The 23,241-nt window shown below is 37.5% G+C and overlaps 1 protein-coding gene across 1 annotated transcript in view; it reads left to right on the forward strand.

Annotated features, from left to right (window-relative positions):
- SNAP91 (synaptosome associated protein 91) overlaps window positions 1–23,241 on the forward strand; it is a 72,792-nt gene that overhangs the window by 20,831 nt on the left and 28,720 nt on the right. Inside the window, exons 4-15 of the mRNA XM_062571047.1 lie at window positions 1,648–1,750; window positions 4,371–4,464; window positions 5,746–5,857; window positions 7,366–7,472; window positions 8,843–8,884; window positions 12,220–12,290; window positions 12,721–12,726; window positions 13,671–13,698; window positions 15,250–15,359; window positions 16,490–16,590; window positions 22,867–22,881; window positions 23,026–23,193. Of these exons, the coding sequence (XP_062427031.1) occupies window positions 1,648–1,750; window positions 4,371–4,464; window positions 5,746–5,857; window positions 7,366–7,472; window positions 8,843–8,884; window positions 12,220–12,290; window positions 12,721–12,726; window positions 13,671–13,698; window positions 15,250–15,359; window positions 16,490–16,590; window positions 22,867–22,881; window positions 23,026–23,193 (957 nt within the window). The remainder of the gene's footprint in view (window positions 1–1,647; window positions 1,751–4,370; window positions 4,465–5,745; window positions 5,858–7,365; window positions 7,473–8,842; window positions 8,885–12,219; window positions 12,291–12,720; window positions 12,727–13,670; window positions 13,699–15,249; window positions 15,360–16,489; window positions 16,591–22,866; window positions 22,882–23,025; window positions 23,194–23,241) is intronic.

A 23,241-nucleotide genomic window follows, 5' to 3' on the forward strand; every position in this document is an offset into this window, starting at 1 on the left:
GAAATGGGAACTCTTGGACAGTTTCAAAACAGTGTTTCTCAGTTCCTGCCAAGTTTTCACTCAAAAGCTGACACTTTGCAACTCCCTTGGAAGGTGCTGATTGAAATCAGGGCCAAGTCAGCTATCAGTTTAGCTTTTTATTACAGAGTTAAGGATGAAATGGACAACTTTCCATTTGTTTTTTCCGCTTTTATTCAGTCTTAAATGGTAATCTGGTTACTTTGAAACACTGTATTCTTTTTTAGAATTGTCCTTAAGTACTTAATTTGAAAAAACAAAAAGACAACCAAAGAATTAGCTGGTTTTGATTTGGCTACTGAATTTGGAGGTGGAGCAAGGGACAAGGGACTTGAGGGCTTGACTTGTTTTTTCTCTAAAGCATGCAGTCTGACTCTGAAATTACTCACAAATTTCCGTGATGCTTCCCTTAATGAAGGGGAAGCTTGTTTCGTAGTAGCTTGTTTCATGGTGGCAGAGAAGAAAGAAAACTTCTAATCCTGCAGCTGTTTGAGAATATTCATCCACTGCAAAATGCATGAATGCTACAGTGATGGGCAAGATCAAAGCAATGCCATGTTAATCCATCTCTTAAGGACACATAACACCTAGGAGACTTAAGCATCTCTTAGAAATACAGTAAAGGAATAAAACCAAGCAGATATTAAACCTGCATTTATTGTGCTGTGTACGTTCAAAGATAGTGGTATTTGACAACTGTGAAATTTGTTAAATACATGCTTTGGTGGTTTTTTTGCCACTTTTTAAAACTTAAATTGTTATTTAATAGATAATACATCAGAGTGTCATAGATGATGAGGTGTCAGAAACTGTAGTGGTAAGCTTGAGTTGGCAGAGATGCTTAATATTCAGAGATATTAAGGAAAAATACAACTGAGAGAGGAATTTTAATGAAGATAACAACAAGAGACCCATACTGAAGAGGAGAATTGGTTGCTTTTTGCACGCAATACTGTAACTTAGATTTAGGAGAAGAAACTGTGAAAGAAATACCTGAAGAATAGACCCTCATAATGCTGGTGTTTAGAAGTTTTATAGCCATGAAATAAGCTGCAGTTTGAGCCTGCTTATACAATGTTTCAAGCCTTAAAGATTTCTGATATAACAGTTCATAGAAGACAATAGTCTCTAGCAATACAATCATTTCTTTGTTCCAGTAAACCTAGTCGGGGGGATTTTGAGGATCCATGTAAGAGTTGGAGAGAATGACCTAAAGTATTGGGAGTGTTTAAGGTGAAAACAGTCTGTCCTGCAAGCCAGGTATCAGCTAAGTGTAAATTGTTAAATGGGCATTTCTTGCATTAACCAAGATGTAACTGATTTGACCATCAAGTATGTCACCATATACCTGTGTAGAAGCCATTAGTAGGTTTCCACAAGAAACCCGCTGTTAGTGCATAGGATTAATTTGTTTGAAGTGGAATGCTGTTGTAGATTGTTCTGATGCAGCAGTACTGCTTTTTCTTTAGAAGCTGGAAGATGATTTGTCAAGCCCGTTCTGTGTGCGGAGTTTTGTAATGTAATAGAGATCTCACAGCCCTGGCGTATATTGACTGTATGTTATCCTTTGTTAAAGAACCTCCAAACAAGCATAACAATTAATGTAAATCATGTAACTGTTTTTTGCAGGTTATGACATGTCTACCTTTATAAGACGTTACAGTAGATACTTGAATGAAAAAGCATTTTCCTACAGACAAATGGCATTTGACTTTGCGAGAGTGAAGAAAGGGTAAGCAAAGTTTACGTACGTAAACCAATAGGATTTCCTGACCTGTAAAATCTTGCTTATGGCATTAAATTTAATTTTAGTGTCTTAATGACTTTACTCTGAAGTTCTTTATTTAGCTACACTGAAAACCAGAATGATTGTTTCCTAAATATTTGTAATTGGTTAAGAATTGCACATGGGGAAGAAGAAAGATTATGGGTACTAGAGCAAATATTGGCTACCACCTGATTAAAATAATAGGCCTTGCAGAATTGAGAGCTTTTAGTGCTATGTATTATATCTGACTTATTAAATTGTGCTGCAGAGAGACTGCATTTAGAATTAGGGAAGGAAAACACTCTGAATCTATTTGGGATGTTTCACTAGTCTCCAGACACTTTCTATAAGAAGAGGAACAAAAAATTCTAGAAGGAAGAGGTCTGTGGAGTAAAGCTGTTCCTCTGAAGTAATAAAACAAGAGGAGAGTGGAAGGAGGAGGCACACATGACACCAGGAGCTAGCTAATGAAGTTAGCGACTTTATAGTGTCCTGAAGGAAACGCTAAGTTCTAGCATTTGATTACGTAGAAGATCAAGTCAACAGTAGATCAGATTTATAAGGAACATAGTTAATCCAGCATGAAAAGGTAATAAATGACTATTCTTAAAAGGTAATCTTCTTTATGGGGGGCGGGAAGGGAGAGGAAGAGAGGGTGGTCCTCACTCAAATTCTAAGAGATGAATTAATTACACTATGTTTTGGGTTTTTTTTTCAGCAGATTAGTGGGCTGTTCCCATATCAAAGGGCTAGCTATTATCAAGATTATGCCTTTAGTTTAAAAGTGAATTTCTTCTATACCAAGTTGCCTATGGATGTCACAGTGTTTCCCTATTTTTATCACAATTTGCAGCTAGACTGCATGATACTTCGTATTTCCGGATAAATACCTAACACAGCACACAGTTTAGATCTGTTATGACTAATTTACGAAGACAATCAAGAGGACAGCTGGAGTTCTTGTGAGGCAGCACAGCAAACGGTTATAAACTTAAGAGAATAAGGCTATAATTTAGTATTTTTGCTTTCCGTAAGGGTTGAGTTAAAAACAAAAAAAACAAGAAAAGAAAAAGAAACCCGCAACAGTCCCCCAGAAGACTCAGCGCAGAGCAGTATGTTGGTATTTGTCAGAATATGTTTTCTGGCCTCTTAACTCCTGTAATTGGGACCTCTGTATTTTTAGATTCTCTCTGTTGAAGCATTAACTACACAGCAAGTGGTTTAGCACCCAGTGAGGGTGCAGTCTAATTTACAGCATACTAAAGGTATTCCTTCTAATAAGAATGAGTCCACATATGGGTTTGTTCTGATGACTTCAGTGTATTCTGTGGCTTTGCATTCTGAGCTATTGACACAGACATCACTGCTGGGTTTTCCTCCTGCTCCTACAGACTCAAAATGCTAGACAAATAGGACCTGGCCTAGCTGTGTAACTGGAGTCCCTTTAAGTTGTATTTTCAAAATGCCCTTCCAGTAATAGGGGGGGACCAGAATATTTATCTCTTTAAGCTATCTGAAATATGAATCATTAAGAAGTTTTCAAAGGGAGGATAATATCTAGTTGAATCGATATGTTAGACCGACTTTGGTCCAGCAGACCTCTGTAGTCTTAGCATCTTAAATTCTCTTTTTCACCTAGTGGTTTCAAGCACTTCATGTTCCAAAAACATATGTTTGGGTTGCTGAAAATCCTTTGATTCATGTCTCATGTAAAGCCTTACTAGGTATGGTATTTCCGGTTCTCAGAAAAAAGTGCTGCCTCATAGTGTAGCACAAAATAAATATGAATGGTAGTTCGCGTTCCCCAAGAAGAGATACTATACTTGTTAGTGGCCAGAATGGGGCAACTCATAACAGATGCGAAAGTTTGTTATTCAGACACAAAACCAGGCATACATGGTGATTGCTATAAGATATGTGAGATGCATGTAAGGAATATTACACATCTGTGACTGTTGCATGGTCCAAGTTGGAGCGGTAGTTCAAGACTCATCAAGGCAGGTCAAAGTCAATGAAAGTCCTATGAAGAGTAAGACAATTAATCAGTATCCAAGAATACTCAGAAAAGTATTCTAGGGTAAGAAGCTCATAACAAAGATTGCACTTACTGATGTTGTCACTGGATTGACAGGCATATGCAGTGGCAATTGCTGGAGAAAACTGATCGAGTTTGTCTTCAGTGACTATAAACATGTGACTAAAAAGTACTCTTAGCAATGACTTGTGATTAGTTATACCCTTGTAATCCTTATGCACAAACTTTAAGTATAAAGATTAAAGGTCACTAACTGTTTCTTCTATTTCTTGTCAAGATGTTAAACATCTTGATATCTTTTGTCTGCAAAGAGATCAGTCTCTTGTGTTGATTACTCTAACACAGAGAGCCCTTCTTTGCCTGCTGTTGGGGAGGTTGGATGAAGTATTTACCATGCCAGCTCCTGTGGTGCTATGGGAAGAAGGAGATTTGGACAGTGCTTCAGATATTTTAAATCAGTTACAGCAGCTTTAAGCCTGTGATCAGGCAACAAATCTGTTGTAGGTAGGCAGAAGAACACCATGGCTTGTAATCTGTTTCCTGTTACAGAGCTGATGGTGTAATGAGAACAATGGCTCCAGAAAAGCTACTGAAGAGCATGCCAATACTACAGGAACAAATTGATGCACTACTTGAATTTGATGTACGTATTGAAGCTCTCCCAACGAACAAAGCATGAACACTAAGCAGTTACTTAAATGCTGTGTTGAAATTAATGTTTCACCTTCTTGTAGATAATGCTTTACTGATCATCCAATTAAGTTGGGAGGGCAAAAAAACCCACAACCTTTTTGATATCCCACTGAGGTAGGGTAAGGTGAAAGATTGCATTTACTTATATGTACAAAATGCTTAGATGCAAGTTTTTTTATAAGGAGGATACAGAAACATAATTGGGGAATTCTGACTCTGAGCTTGGAGTTTTCATTTTTTGCATCACTGGGGGAAAAGGAAAGCAAAATGAGGAGGCAGAAGAATTCCCAGAATTCCCTCCCCTCTGCCTCCCATTCCCCACTCTCTCTCTCTTTTTTTTTTTTTTTTTGGTGCGAAGTTCTTAGCAGGGAAGGAACCATTAAAATACCATATGTACATTGTTTTGCTTCCCCAGAGACATCATCTGGCTTTTTAATTGCAAACTGAATGGACTGAAAACTTCAATCTAGGCTATTCATAGAAATATAAATGTATAGAGGATAATATAGAATGTATGCATCTCATTAATGTCAGAGAGATTATTTATACACTTCAAATTAAGGACCAAACCAGGAGTGAATTGGTTTAGGAGGTAGTGTGGAACATTGCAAAGAGGTCCTTGAAGGAATTAATTGAGATGTTCTTTGGTGTTCTGTGTGGATGGAAGAACACGGTTTCCTACTGGGAGGAGAGCGCCCACTACAACTTTCAGAGGAAAGCCTTAGAAATATGGGGTCTCCCTACTTTTTTTTTTTCTTACTTAAACAACTTATAAATTGTGATAGTAGTCTCTGAAAAGATCCTTCTTCTGTTTTTTAATAAACCAGCACTTACTTTCTGCTCTAGTTGGTATGAGAACTGGAAGGTCTTGACTTCATTAACTCAACTGTATTTCATAGTAGACTGCTGAGGCTTTGTTCAGACTTGTTTCCTTAAAGCTTTGTTAACAGCTTCTCTGCCTTCCACCTTGGTATGATAGGTGAAGGAGTTAAGGCGAAGACATTTACTTATGATGGAATTACTCCTGCCCTGTAGTGTTTTGTTTTGAAGTGGTGAAAAAGTGCCCCTTGATCTGCTAACAGAAACAGAAGCTGCATGTTTTTGATTTCTCCACAAAAACTTGCATTCAGTGCTTGATTCCATCTATAACAGTAGCATATTCCTACCGCAAGCTAAAACTTCTGATTGCATTCAGTAAAGCTGTTCTAAATAATTGGTATTTTATTTGTAGGTTCATCCAAATGAACTGACAAATGGTGTCATAAATGCTGCATTCATGCTTCTATTTAAAGATCTTATCAAACTTTTTGCTTGCTACAATGATGGGGTTATTAACTTACTAGGTAAGTAGCCCGGTGTCTGTAGTTCACATACACAAGCAAGTGAAAAACAAGTTTCGAATATACCCTTTTTTTTTTTTATCTTTCCGTTAAAACTTAATATATTGTTTTTGACTGCCGTGTTAGGAAGTGAAAAGTTAGGGAAAACTCTAAGCCACAGTCATAATCTTTTAAATTAGTCCTTATCTGAGGCTGAATTGGCATATGTTTATAAAATTGTTAAAAAACCTACTGCAAGGCACTGAGCCTGTCTGTGCTTGCAGGGGGGAAAAAAATACAGTGCTGTGTGAGTTTGCATAATATGTCTTGCGAGGTTAGCAAAACAGCTTTTGCTATTTGATTGCTCATCCAAAATATCCAAGTTCCTCTTTCTGTTCTACGTGCTTTGTAGTAGCCTCTTATTAAGTAACATCATCCTGAGTAGCCTTCCTAGTTTATCTGAAAGAATGATTACAATGGCTGGATTCTGACCTAAAATGTATCTGCCTTCAGACTACAAGGTTTATATACAAGGCTCTAAGTATGTTTTGAAGTTCAGAAAACTAGGAGTGATCAAAAGCATAACACACCTTAAGCAGAAGGCTTTGTTAGGAATTTGAAAAGCAGGATTGTCTTAAACTACAAAAAGCATTTCAAGGTTTGACATAAATCATCTTGTAGAAGTTTGGCTTCACCTGTTAAAACTTTAGAGCACTTCAGCAGGTCAATAAAGATAGGTGGAAACTCAAGTTCCTTGGCTAGCATGACTGGCTGAAAACTGTGGCTGCCACAAGAATGGGAAGAATCTGGGAAGTTGTAAAGACTGAATACAGGCAAAATTAAGTTCCTGAGTGGTAAAACGCAGGCTTTTTTTTTTTTTTTTTTTTTTTTTGGGGGGGGGGGGGGAGGGGTGCATTACAACCCCTCATGGTGAAGTGTTATAAACATAACTCCCATGTATTTTGGCTGAACTGTAGGATTGGAAGATTTATTGAATAGGTACAAATGTGTTGGGCATAACAATTGGATTGAAACTTCAGTGCTTACAGCTACTTCAAGTATAAGTTCAGGTTGAAGTATATGACAGTCTTCCTTTGCAGGTACTAATGAGGTTCCTAACCAATCTTAGAAAGCTACTAAAGTGGGAAAAGTACTGCTCCTTAGTGTGAGGACAACTTGGGGGAAGAAATATATAAATGCATTTAAATATCCTTAATTACTTTTAATTTCAAGGTTAATAGATACTTCATCTGCTTACCATTTATCTTTAAAAATGTAGTTCACATCACATGTAATGCTATGACTGCTTTTCGTGCATTTTTCTAGTCTATATAATTATTTAGCTTCTCAGCGGGCCAAACTCCTAATTTCTACTAATGACTAGGAAGGCCACTAGAAAAAGTCCAAGCAGAAGAATGTTAATGGAGCGCAGTATTCTTGAACTATGATTTTCCTGAAAACTAGAATTGTGATAAATGCACACATACGTATGTAAGATTCCTTAACTGAAATTTGCCAAATTATTTCTCTAGAGAAATTTTTTGAAATGAAAAAGGGACAGTGTAAAGATGCTCTTGAAATCTACAAACGATTTCTTACTCGAATGACAAGAGTATCAGAGTTTCTTAAAGTTGCAGAGGTAAGTGACTTCCAGCCTTCTGGAATCTGGCATTTAAGCTTATGTCAATTTTTTTTTAGCATTGCTATAAAGTATTAATTTAACTTGTCAAGCATCTGACTCGCTGTGTGTAAATGTGAGGCAGTATAGATCTGCTTATTCAGCACATCTTGGACTAGTAAGTTCTGCTTAGACCTTCAACACAGCACTGTGCAGCCAACCTCAACTTTCCTGGTAATTTAACGGATGACAGGAATTCAACCACAACAGTGTTTTTTGGAAGTGCTGTAATAAATGTATTCCTCTGGGGCCAGGTTGAGCATTAGAGGAAAATACAGCAATTATGAACAAAAACATTACAATTTTAAGTCCCCTTCTTAAGTCTTTGCAGCCAGCTACGAGCTCTTACCGGCAATGTGAAATTTTACCAGTTTTGATCGTTTTAGCATCCTCTTATGTGTGTGATGCAAATATTGTATGTTTAATTGTTTTGATGGGCTGTCACTTGAGGTGTTTGGCTCCTGGGCACGAGATGAACTTATTGCCATATTTCCTGCTTCATTATCAAGGGCAGCAGCAATGAGCTAGATACCAAGTTTATGCCTTTGGTAGTTTACCTGCTTACTTGAAGGAAACTAGTAGACTTCTGAATGGCATATAATGTCTGATGTGAATATTGGACTTGAGGGAGTAATAACTTGGAGACTTAAAGATATTTGAGAATTCAGACACCTATAGGTCAGCTTTACAGTACAGGGGATTCAGGATTATTTTGGTTGTTCTTCAGAATGACTAAATGTGGAGTTTGCTCTTCTGCAAAAGTTAGACCAATGAATACTACTAAGTGCCAACAGTTAAGGAACAGGACAACTAATTAAAGTTGACAGACTGACACCTCATCTGGCTGTAGTTGAAATGATAGGAGAGAAGGGCAGAAAAAACAAGTGACTTGAGCTTTAGCTTTTTTCAGCAGTCTCTTCTAGAAATTGCGCATTGCTGAATTAAGAAATTAGTTCACTAAGACAGTCAGGCATCTGGGTAGTACTTCTATTCCAGTCCACTAATGCTACCCCCTGAGACAGTAGTTCATGACCAGAAAACCCTGCCTATTTTACAGTAGGGAATATGAATTTTACCAGGGAGGAGGAGAACCTGAAAAAAGACTGCTGCAAGTTGTTGAAAGTAATGGAATGGCTTTGAGAAAGATGGGCATCTGTGCATGCTAACTTTGGGGGGGGGGGGGTTCTTTTTTCTTTTTTCCTCCTTTAAAAATAATTTTAAAGACAAACTGCATTGTAGGTTGAAGAGCATTCCACAGTTCTAGTCAAACTTAATGCCTGCTGCAGTGGAAATAGCACGCTCATGTTTTACAACCTCTTTTAAATCCACAGCAAGTTGGAATTGACAAAGGCGATATCCCTGATCTTACGCAGGTAAGCCTGTCTATGGTCTCTTTAAATCAATGTAATAATTAAAAGTTCAGTAATCAAAACGTACACCAGGAATCTAAATGTTGATAGGCACTGCCTAATGCCTTAAAGCCCTCTCAACTTGCAAAGAAGAAAAAAAAAGTCTATAAAGGATTTTTTTTTCTGAAAACTAGTAGAATAATTTCTTTTTTTTTTTTTTTGATGGCTTCCAACATGTAGTTGAAAAATGAACTGTCTTGCCCTTTTTTTGCTAAAAGGCAGATTTTCACAACTTATAGGACAAGTTTGTCTTTGACAACACACTGCATAAAACTTGTAACTTGCCACATGATCCCATGCTGACAATATCTTTGTCCAGAGATTAAACTCAGAGTAGTGGTAGATAGCACTACTGTGTTGACTTAGCTACAGTGAACTTGAAGTTTAAATACAGAAGTCATGGTTTGATTGCCGAACATCTGTCATTATGTATCAAAACTTTAACATCACATCAAGATTCATTAATGCCATAGTTGCTTAAATTCTGCTCTGGTCCATTTTCAGTAACAATTGCAAATTGATTTGAGCGTCTCACTTTGTATTTAATATGAAAAAGGTATTTACTTGGAGAAGGAAGTCTGTTCTGAAGAGTTTGCACTCGTGACAGTTTCAATGACAATAAAACTGGAATTGAAGACTGCTTAACAGTTGTAAATCCTAAGTGTTAGTAGCCTGTGAATGGTAGTTTTTGTAAAACCTCTTGGAAGCCTGGTTTAAAATAACATCAGAAGAGTACTTCTCTTGGTTAAAAAGCCAGTTAAAAAATCTGATGCCCTAACATGATGAGAAGGTGGTGGGCTTCAATCCTTATGGATTTCAGATGCTACAGGGTTACAAAGCCTCTGTCAGTCTGTCTCAGTTGTGGAAAGCTTAGAGTACTTGGAGTAGTAGTATATGAAATACCAAATAATTCTTAAATAGCTAAAGTAGTGCATTCTGCTAATTCTTTACATAATGGGCTCTCTTACTTTTTTTAACAAGACTGCTACATGAGGGTCTGTGTTTCACCTCTTGAACCAACACTTTAGCCAAGAGCTCCCAATCTGGGCTATCTGTACCATGTATCTCATGTACTCTTGATTTGCTGGAGCAAGCTCTTCTGAGGATGCTGGCTGCTACTCTACTATGCTGCTTTATAATAAGGGAGGCATTGGCTTTGATACGACTGCCACAACTGCATTTGATATCAAAACTAAATCTCAAGTAGTCCCTCATAGGTGTATTCTCCCAGAGTCTATTTGGAAATCACTTGCCTAAGACTGATCTCTGATTTACCATAGCTTGTGTCGAAGACTTAGGCAGTGTATTTTAGTGAAATAAATAAAAGCTGAATAATAAAACAATTTCCACCAATAAAGCTGAGTTTTTTCCTGCTAATATATCATATATAGTTATTATATGATAGTAATTTCAGCTAATAAAACTGAAACACTGATGATATTCCTTAATGCCTAAAGCAAGTAATTGAAATAGGCAATAGCATTCCACAAGAAACTTTAGTTGTGTTGATATTTGGTGTGTACGCATACTCTGTAGATCCAAAAAAAGTAGTTGTGGAGCTGAAATAGAAGTTGGTAACAGTCCATCTTTGGTCTTTCTGGTTTGACTGCAAGGCTTTGGAAGCTGTGGTGGCTTCTTGGCTGTTGGAGAGCTTGGCTCATTATTAATAAGCAATTCTTGAAGTATAGCAATTTTTGCCCAGATAGCTAGTGAGGAACCCATATCTAAGTTTACACCATCATGTTGACCAAAAGATTAAGCTAGCTGTGAAGCAGTATCTAGAAGAAATTAAATTATATTCAGAGTTGCAAATTGCATGCAGTATTTAATTTATGAAGTATTGTATTCAAGTAGAAATTTTCTAGAGCTGCTTCTACAAATTCTGTTTATTGGATGAGTTTCATACTTGCTTGCTGGCTTTTAAAAAAACTGAATAGTATATTGGAAAGTTGGTTAAGAAGTATAGAACTGTAGTCGCAAAGAGGAAACAGTGAAAGTTTTGAAACATAGCTTTCTATGTACACACTTAAGTAGGCACAGCTTGCTTCTTTTGATACAGCCTTTCAGGATAGGTAGAAGTCTGAGTCTGTGCTTCAGTGAATGAGAGCCTTTGGTCATTTTATTTTCTTGCTGCTGGAGAGCCCAATTTGTCAGTTAAGAAATTTAGGAGCTTTTGAATTTCTACATGTGTTGAGTTACTTTATTGCTCAGTTTTAATGTCAAAATTAGTATGTGTACACCATACACTAAGGATACTTAGCTGTGCATTGGCAGTGGCATCCAACATAGTCACGTAACTGGAGTTTTCGGTGTGTGTACATATGGGCAGTGGGAATTCCACTTTCAGTCATGGCAGACTGATGTCTTCGCTGCATGTGAATATCCTGAAATTAAAGACAATGTTTATGGAAAAAATTCCCCTTTTAAAGATTGTATCACTGATGAACTGGTAATCCTGATAAAAAAAATTTATTATTATTTGCTACTGTGGCTCTCATGGGTTTCCTATTTACTTGTTCTTACAGAATTCTACTTATCTGGACACTGTTTTTATACTGGGATTGTTAAAGATGCTGTCATTTATATTTGCTACTTTTCTTAACTGTCATTGTAACAGCAAATGCATGCCTGGGGATACTGCCTGACCACAGAAAGGTTGCTTAAAATAAAACCAAAGATCAGTGAGACTTGAAAAAGCTTAATTTTTCTGAATCCCCCAAATAATATTTTTTTCTGACTTTTGAGTTACTCTAGTTGCTGGGCTCAATAACCTATGCCTAGTTTAATATTGAGAAAGAACAATAGCTGTTAGATTCAGTGCTGTTGAGAGTCCTGAAACTAAGGTAGCAGCTTTTGCAAGGGTTAGAGAGACAATTTGTTTTGTTTAGACTGCAAATATTATAGAACCCTTTGGCTGTAAATGACACTGGAGATTTGGCTAAAAGCAAAACTGAATAGGTGATCTTGAACCTATAACTGTTAATTAACCCGATGGATGCCTGTGCTGTTGTCAATGTTTTAGCACTGACCCGAAGTATGATGAGCATATCTTAGCTTTAGGCTTCAGGCTCTGTTCAGGAGATTTAAATATTTTCTCTCTGCAAATTTGAGCACTTTAATATTATCCTTCAAAAATTCTCTTTGCCTGGATATTTCTAGCATGGAAATCTGCTGTTTTCACAGTGTTGTAAACAAAGCAACAGCATGAGCATGCATTTCAGGGAAGTTTGTGCTGGATCTCTAAAATTACTGGTGTAGTGTAATGTGTTTAGAACTGTATCTCTGGTCTTTGTTTCAAGGCTCCTAGCAGTCTTATGGAGACCCTTGAGCAACATCTAAACTCACTGGAAGGAAAAAAACCTGGCAACAGGTAAGTATATGTCATGAAAACGTATCTCAAGGCAAAATGTAGTCTGAGACTAGCAATCATTTAGGTTTATCTCCCCCCAACCTGCTTTTGCTGCTTACATGGAAAGGAATTTGTGGTAAGATTAGACTTTTCCTTACCTTTTCAGAATTGTCTTAATGTCATGCTCACCAAAAGCAGTGGGGGAAATGGAAACAAACATCTAGATGCTTTCCATAATGAAATAAAATTAACTGTGGCTTAACAAACTCTCCTGGAAGGAACAGGGTTTTTTTTCTGCTGCGGAATCTTTTATTTTCAAAATTGAGTTGTTTTCTAATGACTTTATATCCTCTTGCTAGATACTTGGCTATTTCTAGGAAAGATTAAGCTAAAATTGTTTTTTTTTCTTTTTCTTTTTTTTTCTTTTGCTGTTGCTTTCCTTATAATCTAGTGAGGGGTAAGTACAGATGTTTATGTATCACTTGCATGCAAACATGATTATGGCTTTTTTAGTTGACTTCAACAATTAGAATAGATATCTTCATTAAACTACACCTAAATTATTATTTGCTTTTGTATATAGCTATTGAGTTATTTTTAGTCATTTCTATCTTGACTCCAGCTCTTCTAATCAGTAGTAGAGTTTCCAAGATTTATGTAATTGAATGAACCTATAGGACAGACCTTAGTTCAATACTCATGAAGTTTTAATTTCACCTTCTCTTTCCATATTCATTGCCATTGTAAGTTTTCCTCTCTTAAGTCAAAGTAGCTGTAAAAGCATGTAGCAGTATTTTCATACCTCACAGTAATGAAAGCAAACAAATGCTCTGAGGTGTACATCCTAACTTACAATTAAGGCTCTGCAGTTTTGTGTTAGTATGACTTTTTTTGCGTATGAATGACTTTTTAGCTTGGACTTTACAACTAACTGTTTCCATGCTTTTAAATCTCATTATTTTGAAGTAACCTGACTTCAAAGAGCAATGCACTTTGAAAATTGTCTGATGCATCCCAGCAGTCTTGTATTAAATTAACTGCTTCCATATCAGTTTTATGCTGCTACTGTCACAGAATTTATACAGCCTGGCTACATCTTACTCCAATAACTCATTCCTGCTGGCTCCTGTAGGCCTTATTGTGAAACTTTGGTAGGCATTTCTGCCTTTGCTGCATTCATAGAGCTTATTTAAAAGGCATAATAAGCCTTGGTATCAACTAACTTGAAAAATTTATTTAAGCTTTGAAGCAATAATTTTCAGGAAATGAGAGAGGGCATGGAATTGTAGAGATCTTCAGAAAACTGTCATGCTTAGTTTTTTTTTTTTCTCATTTTTGCATGAGTTTTGATGACTGGAAACAGTTCCCAAAGTGTACTTATCACAAACTCTTTTTTTCTAGATCTGGGGCGCCATCTCCTCTAAGCAAGGTAAGTACTGGCTATTGCTGTGCTAACTTACTCTTGTTCAGGTGACAGGCGTCTGAACATCTTAAGGGCATAAAGAGTTAAATTTCCTTCTGCTAATCTGCTTTGTAGACTTCTGTCTGGGACCTAAATGACAAAGTGCATCTTTTAACATTTTCATAGTGGCCTCATGAAAGCTCCTTGCTAATCTGACAGGCTGTGACTGCTTGTACCAATGCATTTGGTGCCTAGTGACAAGTGCTATGCAGGAGAAACTAAATGAAAACTTCTGAACTGGGTGGTTCAGTACTTGATTTTACTGAAAGTTCTTATGTTACTTGCAAACCACCCTTGGTTTGAAGGTGTGTGTGTGGGGGGGAGCACAACAATTCTTGTCCAACACTGTTGCAGTTTGTGAGAAGCCTACCTTTTGATTCAGCCAGTGTTCTTATAGCCCTGAATAACCCACTGCTCTCCAATTTACATGGAGAGTTTGCATCAAGCAAGTCTCAGGCTGTAGTAAATGCTCGAAGAGAGTCTAGACAACTTATATCCTCTCCAGTCAGAGTTTTGATGGTGGGATGGCAGTAGCAGAACTAAGAGGAAAATATTTCCGATTTGTCTTTCCTTCTTCAGAGAGGTCAGAATGGTAAGTAATGCTAAATATAGGACTCTTGTTTTTGTTCATCAAGAAAAGCATTTCTCTGGTGTGTATGAGATGATGTAACAAAGCTAGTAGTGTCTTTTAGAATTAAATTGAGACTCTTCAAAGTAACTAGATTCTCGAGAGCACAGAAGAATTGCATTTTAGTGTCCCTGGTGTCCGACCCTGTCATACTTAAGATATACCTAATCTCCAGAATTGGAAGAGGTAATCGAGAAAAATCATAGACTGAGCTGTCTTTTATATTTTCACAAGGACTCAGCCACTAGCAGTGGTAAAAGTTGGTTCTTAAACCCTCTTCAGGATGAAGTTTTATGTGTACGCTTAGTTTCTGAACATTTCTCTTCTCCCACCAGTGCTACAATCAATATACTAAGATGCTGCTGTGAACTAGCAAATAACTATTTTATCCCATGGACAAAATGAGCGATCTTACAGATATAGAAACAAAACCACAAAAATATTTCATTTCTCCCATCTCCAGGATAGTATCAAAACTAAGAGTAGGGAGAAGCTGAAAAGCTCCATTTTCTTGGAGTTTACTGAAGATGCTTTTGATACATAGGAACTGTTTTGTGTCCTAGTTGGGATTTTAAAAGGTAGGTAAGGCAACCAGATCACGAGCTTCACTTCTGAGTTTGTTGCTTAGACACTGAGTCAGTCATCAATATCCCATGACAATACAACATATTCTTTCTGACTTCTAGCAAAGGAACCAAATGTTCACAGCTTGTGACTTGCTAGCCCTTTGAAAACTTAGACAATTGTCCTTAAATTCTCTAGAATGGGAGAATAGCTCACATTGAGAACACCTGATATCAAAACTGAGGTTAAAAATAAATAAATCAGTGCACTGGTTGTTTATGAAGAAATAATGGTATATTGAATGTATGCTTAAAATATTTCTCCAGTCTTCTCCGGCCACAACTGTTACATCTCCTAATGCTACTCCGGCAAAAAGCATTGATACCTCTCCTCCAGTTGATCTTTTTGCAACTTCATCTACAGCTGCTCCAGTTAGGTAAGTTAGACAGCAAATATGAGTCTGATGCAGATGCCAAGGTCACAGTTGTAACAGAAAATTTGCCTACAAGATTTTACTTACTTTACCAGTAGCGTACGTCAATATTGAGTGGGTTACATAGACTTGTAAGTCTAGATCACTAATGAGCTCTAGTCAAAAAAAAAGAAAATTCTGTGGCTACTCTGATTTACTTTCAGCGTCAAGAAGTGTCAAAGTTGTGCTGTTCCCAACATAAACTTACAGTCAAGGAGATTGAAGTAATGTGTAAAAGCAAAGCCAAATTAATCTTTGTTGGCCTGCACTGTGCTCTCTCTGATTTTTTTTTTTTTTTTTTTTTTTTTTGCTGTTCAGATTAGTTAATGAAGCACAGAAAAACATGATGAACTTAGATGGTTAAAATAAGAAGCAAACATTTAAGTTTGACCAATCAGAAATTCTAAACTTTACTTTCAACTTGAAAACTGAAGAAACCACTGTTCTTCATTATGATAATTCCTGAACTGAAGAACTCTAGACATGTAAAATCTCTAAACTTGAACCAAAAATGTAAGACTTGACTAATTTGGATTAAGCTCTTTGGCATGTCACATGAAGTTCTTTGAAGGAACAACCTCAAGATTAATTGTTTACTATTTAAATGTCCCAGATGAAAAAGACTTTGTTCACTGGCTCCTAAGCCAGTATCTGGTTGGTTTAAGTAATCAAAGTTTTACCAACTCTCCTTTACGTAATGCCTATTTATTGCCTGGCAAATGCATGTTTCTGGCCTTCCGGTATGATTCAATGAAGTATTCAAGTAGCATGGAGCTGTTTTCAGTGACAGCAGTTATTTCCTATGTTCTTAGGAATCACCTGCAGTTTGGGGGTGGCATGGGGAGTTTGTCTGTTTTTGTTTTCAGGATTGTTGCAGTTTAGTATCTCAGATTTATTACTGTCAATACCCAGTAACAGAAATAAGTTCAAGTCTCCTCCTGAGGTGTAATGTATTTCTTGGCATTGATTGCAGTGCAGGTGTTAATGGTCATCCTTCTAGTATGAAGGCCTGAAAAAGTGAGATTTTATTTTTTTCAGTTGATGAAATGAACAAATGACTCCAGGGTTAAGATTTTTTTTCCTTTCCTTGGCAGTTCTTCCAAACCGTCTAGTGATCTTCTGGATCTTCAGCCAGATTTTGCATCCACTGGGCAAGCGGCTCCAGCAGCCCCTGCTGGAGCAACTTCATGGGGAGGTAAAGAAATTCACTGCCAGCATATCTTCTTGCAATCCTTCTCCTTGCCAGGCTGGCTGAACTGAAACCTGGCACTTCCTGTACTAGCGCAGGATGTTACCAGCTCACTCCCTGGATTCTGCTGATCTGACAGTCAGACATTCCTTTGCAGCACAAGACTACTCCTTTTCCTAGAGATATGCATAATCATATAAGCTGCTTCTGAAGGCCAGACTGCAAAGCTGGGGGGAGCAGGATTATGTAGTTGAAAGTGAGTGGGAAGAGGATGGCTGAAGGTGAACAGGTAGGGTAGGCGTCTTTAAACAGATGGGGAAGTACAACTAGAATTGTTTTACGTGCTTTTTGGCCAGGTGTGTGACAGGCTTTGAGCAGACATCAGCTCTCCCATTCATAAAGCAAAGCAGACAGATCTGGAGGGGAGGGATCAGTAATTCTCTTACAAAGTCCAACAGGCTGTGAACCAGGCAGCGTACACTATACACTGAACTGAGTTAGTTGTTTGAGACAACATTGGCTGTTAGTGATCTAGAGAGGACTACCGTTCAATGTTGGCAAGTTTGTGAGAAGAGAAATTACACCACTAAACAATTACTTAGCTTACATAGTAGTAAACCCACTGTGGTGTAAGTTCACCACAGTGAACTTTGTAATTCAAAAGAGCTTCACTTGTGTGACAGCTTAATGAACTCGTCAGTCCTCTTGTGGCAGGAGTGCTACACTGAGTCATGATGACTCCTTTACTGAATCCTAATACTGGATGCAAGTGACTTCTGCATCCTTTATTTCTGTTCTTAGTTTTAATTCATTAAAGATGACATTGTCTCTCAACTGCTCTGTTGTTCAGCATTGTGAAAGAATAACTACTGCTCTAAAATAGACAGAGTTTTGCATGTCTGTGTTTAGACAGTTGAATTGAGTTTTCTTGCAGAAGCATCAGTTTTATTAACCAAACTTTTCTTATCCAGAAAACAGGGCCAAAGAGTCATCTCTCCTAGGGTGCCTACAACTAATTATTTTGCAATTTTGATTGCATCCTGTTTGACCTTTCTGTGTAATTTTGCTTTAGCAGCAGGTAGATACATTGTTGTCCTGCTTCCTCCTTCTCAAGTATTGGAACATAAAGTTTTCTGAGACGTCTGGAAGGACTCGGGCTCCTCAGCTAACTTTTTTTCTTCTTCTTTTTTTTTTAAGTAGTTGCTCATACCATTAACATCTTAAAATATTGATTGTCATTGTAATTTACATGTTCTAGAAGAGATGTTATATGTGTATTCTTTTGAATTACTGAAAACTTTTTAAAATCACTGTGTAACGTGCCTGTCCCTCTTACTCCATAATGAAAAAGGGCAGCTAAATCTTTTCCTTTGGCCAGAGTTGTCACCACCTCATCAAGCATTGTTCAGTCTTATCTTTCAGAGTAACATTTTGTTAACTTAGTAAGCTTCAAATTTGTCAGCTTTGCTGCTGACAGGAGTCCAGGTATGATGAATGTTACTGCATCAGAATCTTCCTTTTCTTTCCCTCCTCCTGTTCAGTAATTGCCAAACAGTATTAGGCATGTATGAATTGAGAACTGTTATGGCTTTGTTGTAAAAATGCTGAAACTTCCATTCACCTTTCATCTAGTAATGAGAAAACCTTGCAGTCTGCGTGAAGTTCTATTATTTAAACTAAATCTGCAGGATGAAGCTGGTAGTCATTTTAAATTGTATATTGTTATAGGTACCATGGAACCTTTTGCATAAAACCATCCTCAAGTCATTCTCTTTCTGGGTCCTCTAAGCTTTCTTGTCTCATTAAGTAAGTTCTTAATATATATTATAGTCCAGCAGACAGGGAGTAAAAAAAAATTGGTTGAAAACTGGCTGACCACCTGGTCTCAAAATGGTCATGAAAGGTTTGACATCCAGTCAAAGTGCGCTTATGTACAGAGGACCTCTGGTACCATTAGAGTGCATTTTTTGAGATCTTCACTTTCATCCTAGTGGGTAAGAAAGAATGCACTCTTAGCAAATCCTATAGATGATGCTAAATTAGGAGTGATTGATAGGCAAATGTTAGTTTCAATCAAGGAAGACCTGACTAAACTCAAGGGCTAGACTAACAGAAACCTGTTGAAGCCCAGAGTTTTACACCTGGGTCAGAATGACACCATGCATTTAGCAGTACAAAGCTATAACTGATGAATGGCTACCTGAAGGTGACCTGGAGGGCGCTGAGAATGCCAAGTGGAATGAATCAACAGCGAGTGCATCATAAGTAAGGGAAACCATACGCTGGGCTAGGTTAGGAAGAATATAGCCAGAATATCAAGACAAGCTGTTTTTCCCCTTTTAGTTGGTGCAGGTGAGGCTACATCTGGAATAGTGTATCCAGTTCTGGGCTGTCCTGTTCAAGAGGAACTTCTGAGAAACAGAAAAGGGCAGAGGGCTACCAAGTTTTCAGGGATCTAGAGCACTTGCCTGTGAGGAGAGGTTGAGGGAGCTGGGCTTCTGCAGTCCAGCAAAGTAAAAGTTAAGGGGAACTTGAAGAGAACTTAAAAAAAAAAAAAAAAAAAAAAAAAAATCATAGTCAAACTTTTCTTGGTAATGACAGTTGGTATAATGAGGATAGCAGCCACACATTACAGCTTTGGAGGTTTATTGGATATTAGGAAGAATTATTTCACTTAGAGGGTAATGTAGCACTGGAACAGGTCACATGTGAGCTAGTGGAATCTCCATCTCTGGAGATTTTTTCAAGACTAGACTAGACAGAGCTGTGGCTGACCTGCTAAATGGTGGCACTAGCTGTTCTTCAAGCAGCAGTTTGGACTGAAGATGTCAACTTCCCTTTCATCCTGGACTTCTGTGAGAATATGTAACAGTGGCTCCCTACTACTCAAGCTTCTTCCTCATCTGCAAAACTGCTCTTGTGCACAGCAAGTTCATGTCAGAATTTGTGGGAAAGAAATGGAAGTAAGAGGAAGCTGGAAGGATTGCTCCAGTTCAGTGTAGCTATGAGAATGTAAATCTCAGATACTTTAGGGTGCAGCATCAATTCGCAGTTTAAATGTCACACACAAACTTGAGGAATCTGACATGCTGTCACTAATGAATGATACTGCTTTCTCAGTCTCACTGGCAGTGTGGATTTGGTATATTCTGACATATACTGTATATTCTGGATAGTATACTGGATGTTTTGTGGTTTAAGCTGTATATACAGGCCATGTAGATTCTATATACATAAATTGTCTAGCAAATGAGCTAGAGAAAATGAGCTTGAGAAAAAGCTACACTTCTATGTTAAAAGTAAAAAATCAAAGTAGGGTAAAAAGTTGCCTGCAGCATACTGTAAGGTGAATACGTAAGCATTTGGCAGGCAAATTAAGCTGTAGTATTGCAAAAAATACAGTAGGTCAAAGTCTGCATCCTCTAACACTCAAACATGAAGGTAAATTGTTTTGAATTTTTATAATGCACTACCTTGTGGTGTGCCTTTGAACATGGATTTACTGTTAGTATTCTTTCTTTAGTATTACTATGCAAAAAAACATTGATTTTAGTCTTTCCCATATTAACGGTAACTGTATTGTGATCTATAACATAACTGGAAACAATAATTCATCTAAGGATAAGCTAATAAAAGGTAGAAGTTTGCCAGCAGTTGTGTATTTTCGGTCTAGCTGAGAGACTTCCACCTGGTGTGCAGTAATGCAGTAATACCAGAGTGCTGCATTTTTAATAACACTATTATGCTCTTTCAGAATGGTATTTTGACTTACCTGAGCTCATGCAGTGAGTCTCAAGTACAGCTCTCCTAGGAATCAATTATTAAAATACCTGCATATATTTTTTTGGTACCTTTTTAACTAATGTGGAAAATAAAGACAAATTTATGAACATTTGCTCAAAGCATTTTGCTTCCTAGATACTGAACTGTAGTAAAACGTCTAGACTATGAACTTGCTGCTCAGTGTAGATCAGATGAACCCATAACCCTATTAGATGAACAATGAATCTAGGAGCAACATCGAGCTACTGGTCAGTAAATACATAGTTGTTGTGCTCAGACTACTTTCACCGCAGTATAAAACATACAAACTGCTTAGTTTGTTCAGTTTTTTACAGCCTTTAAAGGGTTTTTACCTTAGTTACGTTAATAGTTCTAGAAATATTCAAGCGTTTAATATAAACCGCTGTGCTGCCGCAGGCTTATATAGGGGTTGAAATGCAATGAAATTGAAGGTGATACCTGTTGGTAGCATGTGTGTCCCCCTTCCTCCCTATAGCACTGTACTGATTTGCATTTTATTGTAGGGTGAATATTCCCTGCTGGGGCACGTGCACACTCTCACAGAGGGTAATGCAAGGTTGGAATGCAACTTAGACCACTTTCAACACTCTTCAGCAAAAATCATTCGTGTTTGTATGTGCTAGATTCTGAGTATCAGATAAAACAGTACAGCTATATATTCTGTCATTCTGAATGGACTGCTGATCTTTGAAATACACCTAAGGTACAAGGTGCAAGTTCTTGTGAGCCTGAAATAATACTGTGATACAGCAAGGACAATCTGGAAAGAGGTGCTTGTAGTACTGCAGCCTAGCATACTTCTGTCATCTCAAAAGCAGTTCATAAAGATGGATTAGTTATGGATGTGAATCAGAGTGCAGGTATACAATGGTTAAAAGAATTTGATCATGATCTACAACCTAAAGTATTCAATACCTCAGAATCCTGTCTTCCATGAGAGCAAAGCAACTCTTCAGTCAAGAGAAGGCCATGTGCTTTAGAGGAAGAATCTGAGCACTTCTTTCAGTCTAATGAAACTCTACAGAGCCTAAAATATAGTGATGGCTTCCTCAGAGATGACAATAATAATTATGTTGATTTAATAGTTTAGTAAATACATTAGAGAGACAGGCAAAAACTTCCTTTATCTTTGAGCTCCATCTGACTGATCTCGGAAGGCATCAACTTGTAGTGAAGCCTACCATTAAGGATGCTCTTTGGCTCCTGACAACAGCTGACTAATGAACTGAAGTTGGAATGGTGCCAGCCTGCTTAAGTTGTCAATAACTCATAGACTTCATAGCAAGTGTTAACATAGTTTGTACCTTTTGCACACTGTGCTTATTCCATCACACATATAGGGAAACCTCTCAAAGAGGAACTGTTTCTTTTTTCAGATTTTTTTTAATCAATGCAGTTATCTCAAATACAAAAACTGCAAACTACTTGTCTTGCAGAAAATATTTAGGGCAGTAGGGATGCTGTGAATTGTATCCTAAAGTACTCTAACACTGTATTTGAAAGCTGCTGTCTGCTAGAGTACAGTGGCTTTAGTGCCAGTTTCGGGAAGGGTTTTAGGAGTGATATGTGGATCACAACAACTCAGTTTTGGCAAAACAGTAAGCTTCTGACTACTTTTACTGACTTTAATGATAACTTTGACTGCTTTCTTACTTTGGTCTAAAAATAAAATACTTGTAAATACTTGTAACTAAACAGAATTATCTTGAAATTTGCTTTGTTCTCTGCATACATTCTGCTAATAGCATAATACAATCTTGAGTAATTGCTCGCTGATTTGTATTAATCTCAATAACTTCTGTTTGCTGTATCTATGTGTGAGAACTGGGTTTCACTGAGGCTTGCTGTTCTCATGTAAACATTCACTTTATGAAAATCTTGAATCTTCATGTAGTTAGACTCATAGACTTAAATTTATAATTTTCAGTGTACTTCAGGGTGACTGTTAGCTATTTGTAAATCTTAAAGTAGTCCGTCTGCTTCTGGTGGAACACCCGCATTGCTAAGACAAATGCAAGTTCAGGGAGAGGGAAAAATGAGAACTAATATGCTGTTGCACTGAGTGTTCCAAATGAATGGTTCTTGACATTACCGTAGGGTAGTGAAAGGTAGGAGACCTTCCTGTTGACACTTAGTCTACTACTTGGTCACCTGTATTGTAATTTAAAAATGGGAATGAAGTCCAGCTGTATGAAATAGAAGTGACAAATACTACCAATGTTTGAATAACTTGCTGATCAGAGATCAAATACATAAGACGTGCACTGGTTCTGATTTGACTAGAGTTATTAAAGAGCATGAGCTTTGTTATGTGGCAATAACTGTCTGACTATTGGAAAATTAAGTGCAGAAATTCTGTTTAATCTAGATGTGTCGCTTACAGAATTAATGTATGGCTAATGAACACCTTCTACCTGGCTGTTCTACTAATTGCTCTGTTTCTTTTATACTGCTGTCATTTTAATGGACAATCACTAGACCTCTTGGGAGAGGGTGAGTAATATTTTTAATTTCTAAGACTGTTGAAAGTTCAGACTCCTTGTTAAGTATTAATATTCTTGGAGTTGAGTGTTAGTGGTCTCTCTCCCTCTTCCCCTTACTTTTCCTGTTTGATCTTCGTTATATGGTTGCATATAGATAATCTGGCTGCACTTTCCGGTGTTACCTCTGAGCCACAGATTTCAGATCCATTTGCTCCAGAGCCTAGTGCAACTACTGCTGCAACTACAGATACTGCAACTACTTCAGCTGCTGCTACAACTACAACTATTACTGCTGCCACTGCTGAAGTGGATCTCTTTGGAGGTTAGTTTGGTTGTTGCAGTAATTTAATTCAGTTCGTACAGTTGATGA

Source organism: Rhea pennata, chromosome 3 (assembly GCF_028389875.1).
Source record: "Rhea pennata isolate bPtePen1 chromosome 3, bPtePen1.pri, whole genome shotgun sequence".
In the NCBI taxonomy this organism is placed as follows: Eukaryota; Metazoa; Chordata; class Aves; order Rheiformes; family Rheidae; genus Rhea; species Rhea pennata.